The sequence below is a fragment of the Carassius carassius genome, chromosome 18, assembly GCF_963082965.1.
Source record: "Carassius carassius chromosome 18, fCarCar2.1, whole genome shotgun sequence".
NCBI lineage: Eukaryota > Metazoa > Chordata > Actinopteri > Cypriniformes > Cyprinidae > Carassius > Carassius carassius.
The window spans coordinates 11602265-11615443 of NC_081772.1; the positions used below are offsets into that span (position 1 = coordinate 11602265).

General features: G+C 37.6%; 1 protein-coding gene across 5 annotated transcripts in view; it reads right to left on the reverse strand.

The window, feature by feature from the left end:
* Positions 1 to 13179, reverse strand: part of LOC132092378 (myelin transcription factor 1-like protein) — a 54651-nt gene that overhangs the window by 5053 nt on the left and 36419 nt on the right. For 4 of the 5 annotated variants that reach the window (XM_059498596.1, XM_059498597.1, XM_059498598.1 and 1 more), the window contains exons 8-18: positions 10868 to 10999; positions 10118 to 10208; positions 8183 to 8290; positions 7622 to 7842; positions 5520 to 5797; positions 2621 to 2845; positions 1848 to 1966; positions 1052 to 1120; positions 886 to 948; positions 669 to 752; positions 268 to 489 (exon numbers count right to left, since the gene is read on the reverse strand). In XM_059498596.1, coding sequence (XP_059354579.1) covers positions 268 to 489; positions 669 to 752; positions 886 to 948; positions 1052 to 1120; positions 1848 to 1966; positions 2621 to 2845; positions 5520 to 5797; positions 7622 to 7842; positions 8183 to 8290; positions 10118 to 10208; positions 10868 to 10999 — 1612 coding nt within the window. The remainder of the gene's footprint in view (positions 1 to 267; positions 490 to 668; positions 753 to 885; positions 949 to 1051; positions 1121 to 1847; positions 1967 to 2620; positions 2846 to 5519; positions 5798 to 7621; positions 7843 to 8182; positions 8291 to 10117; positions 10209 to 10867; positions 11000 to 13179) is intronic. The other variant, XM_059498599.1, reaches the window with a different exon arrangement.

Here is a 13179-nt window from a genome sequence, read left to right on the forward strand (position 1 = left end):
TTATTTCAGTTAGTTGCCAAAGCAACATATCTAGTTTTCTAATATTATTTTATTTCAATTTTATTTAAATTCAATAGTTTTCATTTTAGTTAACAAGAAACAATAATATAACTTTATAATAAATAAGTTAATATTTTTACTTCTCAATAAAAGATATCTTGTTTTAAGAATGTTGAGATATTTTGATTAAAATGAATGCAAAAATACAGATTAAGAAAAGGATTTCTTGCTTTATAGTGGCTTGGCTACGCTCATACACTCATGTACCTCCGGTGGGTGAGGAAGCTGCCGCTGACGTGGCCTGAGCCATCGCACCCGGGGGTGGGACAGGACATGCCGTCTGTCTTGCCAGACTTCCAGGAGAAAGGAGCTCCGTTCACATAACCGTCTTTCTGACGCTTGGCGGCCAGTGGGCAGCCGGATGCACTGCGGTGGGATGCATACTTCCCAGTCACATGACCCTGGCCATCACAGCCTGGCACAGGACACCTAAAGACATTGGGCACAGCAGAGACGAGTTCACACACATAAGCACACACACATAGTGAAGTCCCTTTCGCAATTGTCCAGAGTAGTCGATTTCAACTTCAGTCCTCCTGTAAGTTACTACAAACAATATTCAACTTTCAGTCACTTTGGATCGTTGAAGGAATTTTAAAAAATTGCACCTGATTGGCTCCTGGTCATCCTTGTCCTCCTTACTGTGCATTATTTTAATACCACTCTTCTTTGCCCGGGGACAACCTGACAGACTTCAGAGCAAGAAACACATTTACCAAAAAATGCCAAGGGCTTCTCTTTGCACTTCTTTGAATCCACTAGTGGCCCAAACGTTACGTGAAGCATTAAATCAAATTTTTAATGTGGATATTTGTGAGTCTTCACCTTCTGTGTGAGGCATAGTTGCCCGTGATATGCCCAGAGCCATCACAGCCAGGAGTGGGACACCTGCAAGCAATGAAAACATGAAACAGATTAGTGTAACCTCAGACAGACCTCATTTTGAGGGTCAGCTGAGGCAGTGTGTAAACACGAGAGCGCGAGGGCTTACTTCAGATCCTGGGAGTTAGATGTCATCATACCACGCATGCCCTTGTCAGCCAGTTGGCAGCTTGATAGCCTTAAGAGAGGATTTTAGTAGCATGAGGCATGGTTTACTAGAACAGCTGCATTTTCAAAGCTACTAAGGTGCACTCAGGGTCACTTTTTTATTAAAAAAAGTTTGTAAGTAAATGCAAATAAATTAATTGTAATTTTTTATAAGTTAAAAATAATATACACTTTTATCAGTAGCCTAAAAAAAGCTGTTTTATTGTATATGGATGCTAAGATCATTTCACCAGCTGAATAATACTGACTTGATCTTGTATTAATTAATCATGGCTGCCTGCCAATGAAGCCTTTTTACAAATGCATTCATAAATAAAAGCTTTTGCTTATATAGTAAGTCCAAGATTATATGTAGCACAATATAAATGAAAGAATAATGAGTGTGCATTTAACTGTGATTATTATTTAATATATTTAATAGAAACATTTAAAATCATTTTACCAGCCAGTATTTCAGTCAGTCAAATATTTGAATTAAATATTTGTTATTGTCAAAGCTGAAAACGGTGTTGCTTAATATTTTGTGAAAACTTTTTTCCCCAGGATTACTTAATGAACAGAAAGTCAAAAAACCATCTGCATTTATTTGAAACACAATCCTTTTGTAACATTGTGTCTTTACTCACGTTTAATCAATTCAATGCAAACTAGCTGAATAAAAGTATTATTTTCTCGTATTAATGGGCACAGTTATATAAAAAAGAAGGGAAAGAAATCTTGGTAGATGCTAAGCTTACGTGAGGAGCTCCTTCTTACTCTCCTTGCAGGGAGCATATTTGTGTTTGGGGCTGGGGAGGGACACTTCTCCTGAATACTGCTGCTCCTCCAATAGATCCTGAAAGGGGTCCAGGTCATCCTGAAAATGAAGATGGAGATAGAAGAAGAAAGGTGTTATGATGCAGTATAAAAGGGAAGAATAGTACAATGGCCTGCAAGTAATTACATAATATACATCGCAGTTCACATTTAAAAGAATACCATGTTTTATAACACTGAGCACAAAATCTCATACAGCCTTATTTGCACTAATTCAAGTTTCCCAATTCCCTTTTGAAATACTAATAACAACAGTTGAAGTCTGGGGGTTCATTAATGAGTAATTAATTAGCAGAGGAAAATCCGTTTTCAAGCAATAATCTCCAGTGAAGTAAAGGCATGCAGTACCAGCACTCAACACTAGATGTCCTTTCAGTCCTTCAAAAGAAACGGCCTACCATCCTTCATAGCACTTCAACGGGAGAAAATACAGCCTCCCCAACCACTTTACTGCCATTTAGAATGACCAAATTGTGCTCCAATTAACATGTCACATGCAATCAATTTTAGATTATAAATAGGTACTTTTGCTTGGCTACAGTGGAAATGAAAATGGGGGAAGACTGAGCAGAAATCTCTGCCTACGGATTGCATTGGAAGTGGGCTGAACGCAGAAAACTGTAATCTTACTATGACTATTGTTCATCTACCAACTGCCTTTTTAGCTAACCAGTTAGCCACTAAAAGCAAGTACCTCCTTGTGGTCCTCGTCCAGGCGTTTGATCTTGGTGTAGTTCACAGGCAGGTCCCAGCAGTCTGCTGTGCTCATCTGGTAGCAGTGGCTGTTGAGCAGGGCCTGCCGCTGGGGGGACATGGGCTGCAGGGGGGTCAACACTGTGCCTCCACTGCCCTCCCCCATCCCTCCAGCCTGGCTCAGATCCAGGGTTCCGTTCTCATCCCCATCTCTGTCATCTGGGCTCTGCCACAAAAGAGAGAAGAGAGAGGAGGACTGATAAGAGAATAAAGAATAAAGACAATAATTAAGAGGTAAAAAGATGAAAGGAGTGAGATATGGAAGGGAAGGATGTGGAGGGGTATATGGTTCATACTGTTAAAGGGATACACCACCCCAAAATGGAAATTTTGTCATTAATCATTTACCCCCATGTCATTCCAAACCCGTAAAAGATTCGTTCATCTTCGGAACACAATTTAAAATATTTGGAGGCTTGCCATAGACTGCCTATACTCTTCTGTGTCATCACAAGGATGTGGCATTTTTTTCTTTCAAATCAAAGCATAAATACACATAGAAACAGCACATCCTTGTGTTGCGGCTGTCACAGAAGTGCATAGGCAGTTTGAGTGTTGTGTAGAGACACAGAGGAGACTGTTGACAAAGGAATTGTTGGATAAAGTCATTATTTTTGTTTTATTCATGTACAAAAAGTATTCTTGTTGCTTCATGACATTAAGGTTGAACCACTGATGGCAGATGGACTATTCTGAAAATTCTTCTCATACTTCTCTGGACCTTGACAGTGTAACATACTTGGCAGTCAATGGGACATTCACGGGCCTCCCGGTTTTCATCCAAAAAATTGTGTTCCAAAGATGAACAAAGCTTTTACAGGTTTGAACAACATGGGGGTAAGTGATTAATGATAACATTTTCATTTTGGGGTGGAGTATCCCTTTAAATAGTAAAAAAAACCTTATTTTTTAAGAGTGATTTTAATATATAATGTATTATTAGAATTTTAATTATTATTATTATATATATTTTTTAATAAAATTTCTGGGCAAAAAAACTAAATATTAAATTATATTTTTTGGTAACATTATTCTGAATGTAAATTATACATGAAATCAAAACTGATAATTCTTATTATTTGTTAGTTATTGCAGTGTTTATTATAAATGATTTATTCATGCATATCATTTTATTAATTCACACACATTATTTTTCATATTTCAAAAAACATATAATGATAGGTAAGAAAAACTATTGCAATTTCTGTTTCATGTATAATTTAAAGAGCTTACTGTATAAAAACATAGGAAAGGGATCTCGATGGAGAAGCAACATGCAGGGCATTAACTTTGTGTTCAAATACCTAGAATGAAACCGTAGTTTTGTGGTTCAGTCCCATTAACCTTCTTCCCTCTTCCCTGAGTTGGGCATGAATAATTAATATAATTGCATTGTTTGAATATTTGGCAGCTTTATTTACACTGTTGTTGCTGATTTTGTTGTCACTGGTAATTAATTTCTGGTGATGTCAAGCTGTATTTGTACCTCTAATTAAAATGATTAGTTAGATAGTTGTTTGCTACCCTTTTCACGTTTCATGTACTGTATAAAATCTTAAGGTCATGTGGCATATTATGAGCCAACAAGCACGTTATTCTGTAGATTCACTACCATTTAGAAGTTTGGGGTCAGTATTTATTTTACAACATTTTATAAAATGTTGTTCTTTTTAAACTTCTGTTTACAGAGAATCCCAAAGTTTTCACAACAATATTAAGCAGCACAACTGTTCTTGACCACCATATTAGAATGATTTCTAAAGGATCATGTGACATTGAAGACTGGAGTAATGAATGCTGAAAGTTCAGCTTTGCCATCACAGTAATAAATAATATAAAAAAATGTATTAAAGTAGAAAAAAGTTATTTTAAATGTATCTTTTTTTTTATAAAATAAATGCAAGTGAACATAAGAATTCTTTCAAAACATATTTCAAGTGTTACTGACCCCAAGCCTTTGAATGGCATAAAAACATGATGAAATGTATTTGCATACAATGTTAAGAAAAGTCTTTCTACAATTATGGCAAATTGTGACAACATAATAAGTTCAATTAATAAATTTACTTATAATTAAGTAGATCAATTCAGCTAAAAAACATGTAAGCAGTCGACAATATAAAAATCAGTTTTTTACAGTGGGAAAGGATGGGAGGAAAAAAGATACGAAAGAAGAGAGTGCAAGCATCTACATCTCCATGCACAGCTGTTTATTAGTGATTATATAGAGCTCTGCAGCTCCTCACTACCTCTGTCCCTCTTTTTCTCTCATTCTCATTCCCACTCCCTCCAGCCTGCTGCCTCACTGTCCTTAAAGAGAGGTCATTGTCTTTCCTATATACCCAGAGGGATGCTGGGAGAGCTGGCTTGACTCAGACCACAGCTGAAATCAACATTAATTCTACTTGTTTCAGTGAGAGAGGGTTGGGGCACCACTACCCCAGCGTTCCAGCAGCTGCCAGCTTCCTCTGGTCTACTCCAGCCCTAGAGAGTCATTATCACCATATAGATTATGTCTGAAATCAATGTGTCACTAAAGCAACTGTGGCTCGTTCAGACCATTAGGCTCATACAGTATGATGACCCTGAGTCTAGCAGAATGGACCTGCAGGAGCTCTCAGAGATGCTGCTGTCATTCACTGTGTGAAATTGCACCCTGTGCAAGTGAGCTTCGGGGAGAAGACCAGGGGTTTGCCCCGAATGACTCTATACTCGCATGCCCTCATTTCGGTGAACTACCTTACAGCACAGTCACACTCGAAGTATATACGTATAATATTAGCAGTACAAGTGGGTGAGGATGAGAGAGGAACTGGCAGGAAAAAGTTGTTGACCCTCACCTGTGCCAGGAGCTCCGGGCCTGTCCCAGTGAGGCTCTGGGGCATCTCTCTGCAGCGGGTGGACAGGTTGAGGATGGCGGTTGCGGCCATGTGGGCGGCTTCCATGTCGTGCGTGTAGTCGAAGCTGCTCTTGCTGCAGGTGCTGCTGGCGCTGCTTCCTCCTCCCCCTCCTCCTCCTCCTCCTCCTCCTCCTCCACAGATGAGACTGCTGCTGCTGCTGGGAGCGTAGCTGCTCGTGGTGCTGCTGGCCGGGCTCAAGGTCTTACAGTAGCGCTTGGCTGCACACATACACATACTCCAGGTCAGACGGGCACTATGAACTTGGATAGATGGATGAATGACTGATTAACAATAGGATTAACAATAGATGGATATACACAATAATGGAACAGATAGATAGAACAATAGACTGAATGATCGTTAGAATGATAGAATGATAAATGATAAAACACACACACACACACACACACACAGACACACACACACACACACACACACACACACACACACACACACACACACACACACTTATTAGATGATCTGATTTTTCATGATGAATACTGTGTGAATGGTTTGACAGTATATCTAGGTTTCATGAAGAGGGCTACACATTATTAACATAAAACGTAAGATTTGCATGGGAAGCATCTAGACAACATTTCTTTTTTATATAAATCCACATTAATTGAAAAACCCTGGTCTGCAGCCAGACACAACAGAACACAGAAATCTGTTATTGACTAAGGAACTGGATCAGCTGCTAAAATGCAGTTATAACCACTTATTCAAGAGTTATATTGCTCTCCCATTTGATCGTATTTTTCATCTAAGTTTACATTGATACAAATAGCAATGCTTTCATTACAACTAAACTGGGTGTAACTAATTGATGTTGCCAACTGAGTCTAAATGAAGTGCAGTTAATTCCAAACATTAATTAAATGTTATTCATATTTTTTTTCCAAGCTTAATTTTCTTTATTTGTCTCATTTATCAAAAATCTGCATTTCTTTGCTAAAGCATACAGTCAAGTAACATCACTTGCAAGAATGCTCTTTAATTTCCGAGATGTGGTATGTGTTCTGATTTCAATAACATTGCCTATATTATCACTACAGGGCATGCTGTAATGCTCCTTATGGGCAATCAAGACTGTCCTGATGTAATAACCATGAGTTATAATGAAAATTAGTTATTTTTAGCACAGCTAATAAAACCGTACCAAAATATCCCGCCGAATTCTGTTGACAGGAAATCTCTAAAATTTCTGGCTAGGGCGTGGAATCAACTGCTACCATTCTGAACACAATCGTTCCAGATAATTTGATTCCTTCACAAATGTAAGTGCGGCCATTTATCAAGAACACGGCTGCAGTTAAACCAATAATAAAAAAAAAAATGCACCAAACAAAGAAAAGCTATGTCTGACAAAACTGACTAACACACACCTGGACGCCAGGTTTTTAAATCTGGCATCATTCAAAGATTTGTCTGCATCTCTCACTGTGGACCAGTAATGAAAAGGTTAACACCTACATAACTACTTTTAATATCAATAAATGCACACATATATTTTGCTATTGTTAACTGATATGAGAACGTCTCATTAATTTAAATCAACCACACATTTAATGGTTGCAACATATATAGAAAGAGAGAGAATATAATGATATATGATAAAATGTTCACTTACAGATTAATTTATGCTTACATTCTTTAATATAAAAATATTTATCCAGTCACAATGAAATTAAAGGAGCTGCATGCAAATTAGATATCTCTTCATTGGTTTTGTGTACCTAGGTTATTAATCATTTCAGAAGACAATAAGTGGAGTAAGATTTCCAATAAAGGAGCACTGAACTCGACGACTGCCTGTGAAAAATCCGAGCTAAAGCTTTTATTAAGAGAAGGTCTTCACTTCAAAATAGAAAATAAAAGTAATTCTAAATGGAAAATACAACAAGGGCGTCTGGCAGTAAAAATCTAATTCTAATCTTATTTCCATCCGATCCCTTAGAGAAAGACCATTTTATCAATTCTGACTCTTTCTACTTCACCGGCATCAACAAAAGAGGAAAGAATAACAAAGCCAAGCTTGCCATCATATTCTTTGGGTGAGGTGTCTCGCCCATGACACTTCGGGGGGAGGGACCTCTTGCCGTAGGCATGAGGCTGGTTGTCATAACTGCTGCTGTAGTCAAAGCTGGCTTTGGAGTACTTCTCCAGCTCCTTGGCCAGGTTGGATCGTGGAGTACTGGTTGGGACGTTATTTTTATACCCATACTGTGGGATCTCCAGCTGTTTTACAAAGCACATGGGTCTGGAACAATTAACAAAGGCAGGGAATCAAGGTTGAATATCAGAGTCCTAGACATACAGTGTACTTAAAGTCATCATGAATCACAATTCTCAACCCATTTTATATTCATTATGTAACACGTTTTCAATCATATGGATTCATCTTAAAAAGATACAGTAGTTTCTCCAAAATAAAATAAAAATTGTAAAAAAAAAAAAAAAAGTTTAAATTACTCAAATCACTAAAGCACTATAAAAAAAATACTTGTAGACATGAATAGGATTAATGTACTATTCTTATAAAAATTAAAAGCTAGACTTATTGCATTACTAAATATTAAAGCACAGAGGGTCACAAATACCTAAGGACACGGTCTGATGCCTGGTTGGACTTGGAGCTGTCACAGGAGTGATGTTTCTCCTGAACCTTCGCCATCTTCTCGGCGGCGGCTATGGGACATCCCGAGAGACTGCAACAGCAGCAGAGCAATTTATGAAGGGTTAACATTATGTTACAAGCAGCATGTAAGGGCACACACACATACTGTACACACTCTCACATGTGCCCTAGCAGAGAGCAGAAGTTGAAGTACAAAGTGAGATATGAGAGAATGTATAATTCCAGCATATGGAGACAATTCTGTCAGAGAAAATAGTCTGCTTTTTATGACATTCTCTTAATACAGACTTCCAACGTGTTTGCAAAATCCTGGTACACTTGTGTGCGGTACATGGGGATATTTATGTATGAATTATGCATTTCTTGTGGCCTACTTCTATAGTATGAAGGCAAAGCTTTGCAGATATCTGCTGGGCATTTCTGGCTGGCTGGCTTCAGAAAGCTCCCTCACAGCGAGATACCGCAGTCATTTCAGAGAAACACACTACAGCAAACTGAGCTTCAGAACATCCAGCTACACTCACTCACTCTCTTTCTCTGTTCTCTCTTTCTTCCTTGTTGGTTCTTCCTCTCATTACTCTCACTCTATCTTCCTCTCTGTTTGTTTATCCCTCATTTCTGTCTCATTTCTCTCATTTTTCTGACGTCTTCTCTCTCTATGTAATCCTTTGTATGGTTGGGAACTGTCATCTTATCGTCTATTTTCTTATTGTTTTCGGGATATATGGAATCCATTTAGTCGCTCTCAAAAAATAAAAAAATAACCATTAAGACACAAAAATACAAACATAAACGCCCTGAAATTTCAGAAACACATAAAGCATAAAAGTACTTGTGACTTTACTGGAATGGAATTTGAAAAAAGTAAGTGCTGACTGACAGACAGAAGGACGGCTGTCACTATGCTGAGTTGCCGTGACAACCATGCGATGAGGAATGTGTAGACAAACCATATATGTTGTACAAGGTTTTTATATTCCACTATTATACGTTTTGTTTTCTTCAGCTAAACCTTTCTAATAGCGTGTGCGCATGTGTGTGTATGTGTGTGTGCTTGTCCCATAGGAGCTGTTCCATATAACATGGCCTGCAGCAACTTCTGGTGGAGACTGCATCTGTCTGAATGTACACCATATGCACATGGAGGCACATCTTTACTGCTTAAGTGTGAGTGTTTGTACATGTTGATCTCTCATTCTTAAGATACTAAATTCTCTAGCTTCTTATGCATATACAATTATTCTTTGTATTATTGTAGAGAACATTGCAATTTTTTATTAATATATTATTTATGAATTGTTTTTTTATTATTATTAAAAATGTCTTTGGTACACACACACACACATGAAACTGTATATATAGTTACTGTATGTAAGGATACTGTATATAATACAATTATACACACACACACACACACACACACACACACACACACATACAGTATATATATATCTGTGTGTGTGTGTGTGTGTGTGTGTGTGTGTGTGTGTGTGTGTGTGTGTGTGTGTGTGTATAATTGTATTATATACAGTATCCTTACATACAGTAACTATATTACCATATTTATTATATATATATATATATGCTTTTTTTAAGGTTTCAAATGTTCACCAAGTCCCTTGTTCCATGTGGGAACCGAATCCTGAATCTCCAGTCTGCATGTCAAAAGTGCCAATGTGCAAATAAAATATTTGAGCCTAGAGCTATGCGTTTCTACGATCCAGCCAAGCTCAGTACAAAATAAACAAATCAGTCCCTCTTCTTCTTCCTGAAAGCAAGGCTCCATCTAAATCTACGTATTCTTCTTATTCCTTATATAAAGTGTGTAAAAAGACTGGAACATCAGTCCCCACAGTGCTGACTGTTTCTTCTCTCCACATCCCTTCCAGCTACTCACCTGCGGTGGGAGTTCCTGTTGCTATTTACATGGCCACGTCCCGAGCAGCCAGGCGTGGGGCACTTTAGAACATTCTCATACATTGCAAGAACTTGGACAAACAGAGAGGAGAGGGCGAGAGAAGGTTAGGAGGATCCAGAGTGAGTATGAAAGCCTTGTGTTCCATTAAGCTGAAAGGGCTCAGTGACAACAGCATGCACATGCTCCTAAGAAACGTTCCAGCTGAAATCAGTTAATCATAAAGTTAATCACGGCCACACCATATGGTGAAAGAAGAATCTAGGCATGCATTGTGTTAATGGCATGCACGTTGTGTGAAAGCATTGGCGTACAAGGAAAAGAAACCTCTCTTTAATAAAAGCTGATTTATTTTTGGTGAATTAAATGAGTCTAGCCATTAGGTTGTCTATGACACATCCTGCAGCGCTACGTCTCTGGGCCTGCAGTAAACTGACTCATCAGAACCCGCCTGTAACATGATCCTCATCCAATTAGAGGTGTGACCGGAGGTAGTGATGAAAAAGTTGCTTTGTATCTGATAGATCATTGCAGCCATATTGAGAAACAGACTAAAATTACAAATAAGCACCAATCAGCACATCCAGACAAGCAGAGGATGTTCATATGAGAAAGAGCGCCACTGCTTCGGGTGGAGGAGGAAATGAACTCAAAACATGCCCGCAGCACAGATGGCATGTAACAAACACGAATGGGAACCAATGTGCAAATGGCCATTCATATTCGGCTTACTTTCTGGTGGCACGCGGTCTTTGTGGGGGCAGCCGGACAAGCTCCGATGGTGAGGATAGAGTCCAGTGACATGGCCCGTGCCATCACAACCCGGGGTTGGACATTTGCTTTCTTTTTTCTCTCCCCTTGAATCTGTAAGCAAAGACAGTTATTGGCAGATCCTGTTACAGGCACAGTAAGCAAATCCCATTAACCTGCTGGATTCTTTGTGATAACATTTATGCTCCTGTTACAGCTATTCTCAAACACTCGTCGTCTGTCTACTTTGAAATTGGATACTGGATAAAGAATATAGCTTGAATGAGACTTGTTGCTGAGATTGTGTTGGATTGTAATTCTAAAAATTGTAACAGTTACGGCACAGAGGAATTTCATTAGTAGGACAATATAAAAAAGATTTACATCATTAATTTCAATTAATTACATCTATTTATTCCCTGATATGTAGAACAAGTTTTTTTCAAGTCGTACTTCTCTAAGTTCAATATATATATATTCTCAGTAAAACTGACATCCATTAAATTATAAATTATATTGAGCTATAAGCACTTATAATAAACGTGTAGCCTATCAGGAAAATTTCATAGTTCAATGTCAGCCAATAATATAATATAATATAATATAATATAATATAATATAATATAATATAATATAATATAATATAATATAATATAATATAATATAATATAGTTTCATAAAAATGAAATATACAACTGTACGCACTGAGAAAAAAAAGAGCTGATTTAAAATGAGGCAGTCATTGTGAGGAAATAGCTATCCGAGTCTTTACATTATACATATATATGTATCAATGATTTCATCACATACTATTTTATTCTACAAAGACATTTTAGTACAGGTTAACGTGTTCATGTGTGCTATTGATATTACAAGCAACCAATTCATATTCCTGCCGTTAAATAGGTTAACGTTTCTTTTTGCAATTTTATCTTGCAAATGAAAACTTGCAAGAAAAATATGTTCAGCTTTCACTGGTTTTGGTTCACATTGTGCACAGCTTCTACCATGAGACTAGAAAGGGAAAACCACCAAACAGCAGTTTATGATAAAATCGTGGATACATTTATCAGTGCATGCATTCTCTGTTATTCAAACCGGTTTACACATTTTTTTGTGAACACATTTGTAATATCTTCCCTCTTTTATTAGCCAAAAATAACTGCAGTATAACTCTTCAAACATGCAATAATAATGCTCCTTGTCAGTCAGAACAGTAAGATTACTCGACATGTTTAATAACGATGGTCCAATAATTAGCGCCAAAATAGTTTCTGGAGACGAGGTGTGAAATCATGGTGTAATTCTATAATTACACGACCCTCTGACTTGCTGTGGTCGTGCACTGAAAACAACAGCAAACTGCTCTATGATAGGAAGCACAGAGATGCTCTCCATAATGAAAAATGCTAAATCTGAGCAGAGACAAATGATTAACCTTTTAAAGCACTAGACAGAAAGAACTGTTAGGTTTGGTAAGCAGAGTTGATCTGAGGATCCTCAACACTATAAAGTACATTTGTTAAATGTGATATTGATATGCTCCTATAGTTTCTGATTGCTAATATCTGGATATATCAGAGGACAATAAGATGGCTCATTCCAAAAGGTAGTGGGTGTAGATTGGGAAGGATTTGAGGTAACAAACCATGTATGGGATCCAAGGGATGAGATTTGCTTTCTTAACGGGCCGTGCAGATTGCCATTACTCATGCCTGACAAGGTAAGTCTCTGATGTTACCATGTCAGCCTATTTTAGCAGCATAAGCTGCTGCCATTATGGAAGTCGCTACCAGGGTGACCTGAGTGTTTAAAACAAGCCCCAAAATGCTTCCATCTCACCAAAGTGACCCCATAGTCATCAATGCCATCTGAGAAATGTGTGAAGGAATGTTAAGTGACCCAAGACACTGGGGAACAAATGCTGCAACAGCTTTCAGGACGAGACAATTATGTTCATATTCAAAAGGTATTCAAAAATCTGTTTGTGCAAGTATACTCCTTAATGGAAACTTGATGTTTAAAGTAAGAAATAAAAAGTCACATTGGAATATATAAAGTTGCATATACAAGAAATAGTCAGAATGTGAGATATAAAATAACACAAATAGGAGGAATAAAAAAAAGGTAATTGTGGGAATAAGAATAATAAATAAAAATGTATATATAAAGTCACATTTATGAGAAAGAAAGTCACATTGTGAGGTATTATATAACAATTAGGAAAAACAAAGCCACATTTGTGAGATATGAAGCCACACTGTGAGACAAATCGTGATATATAACATTACAAT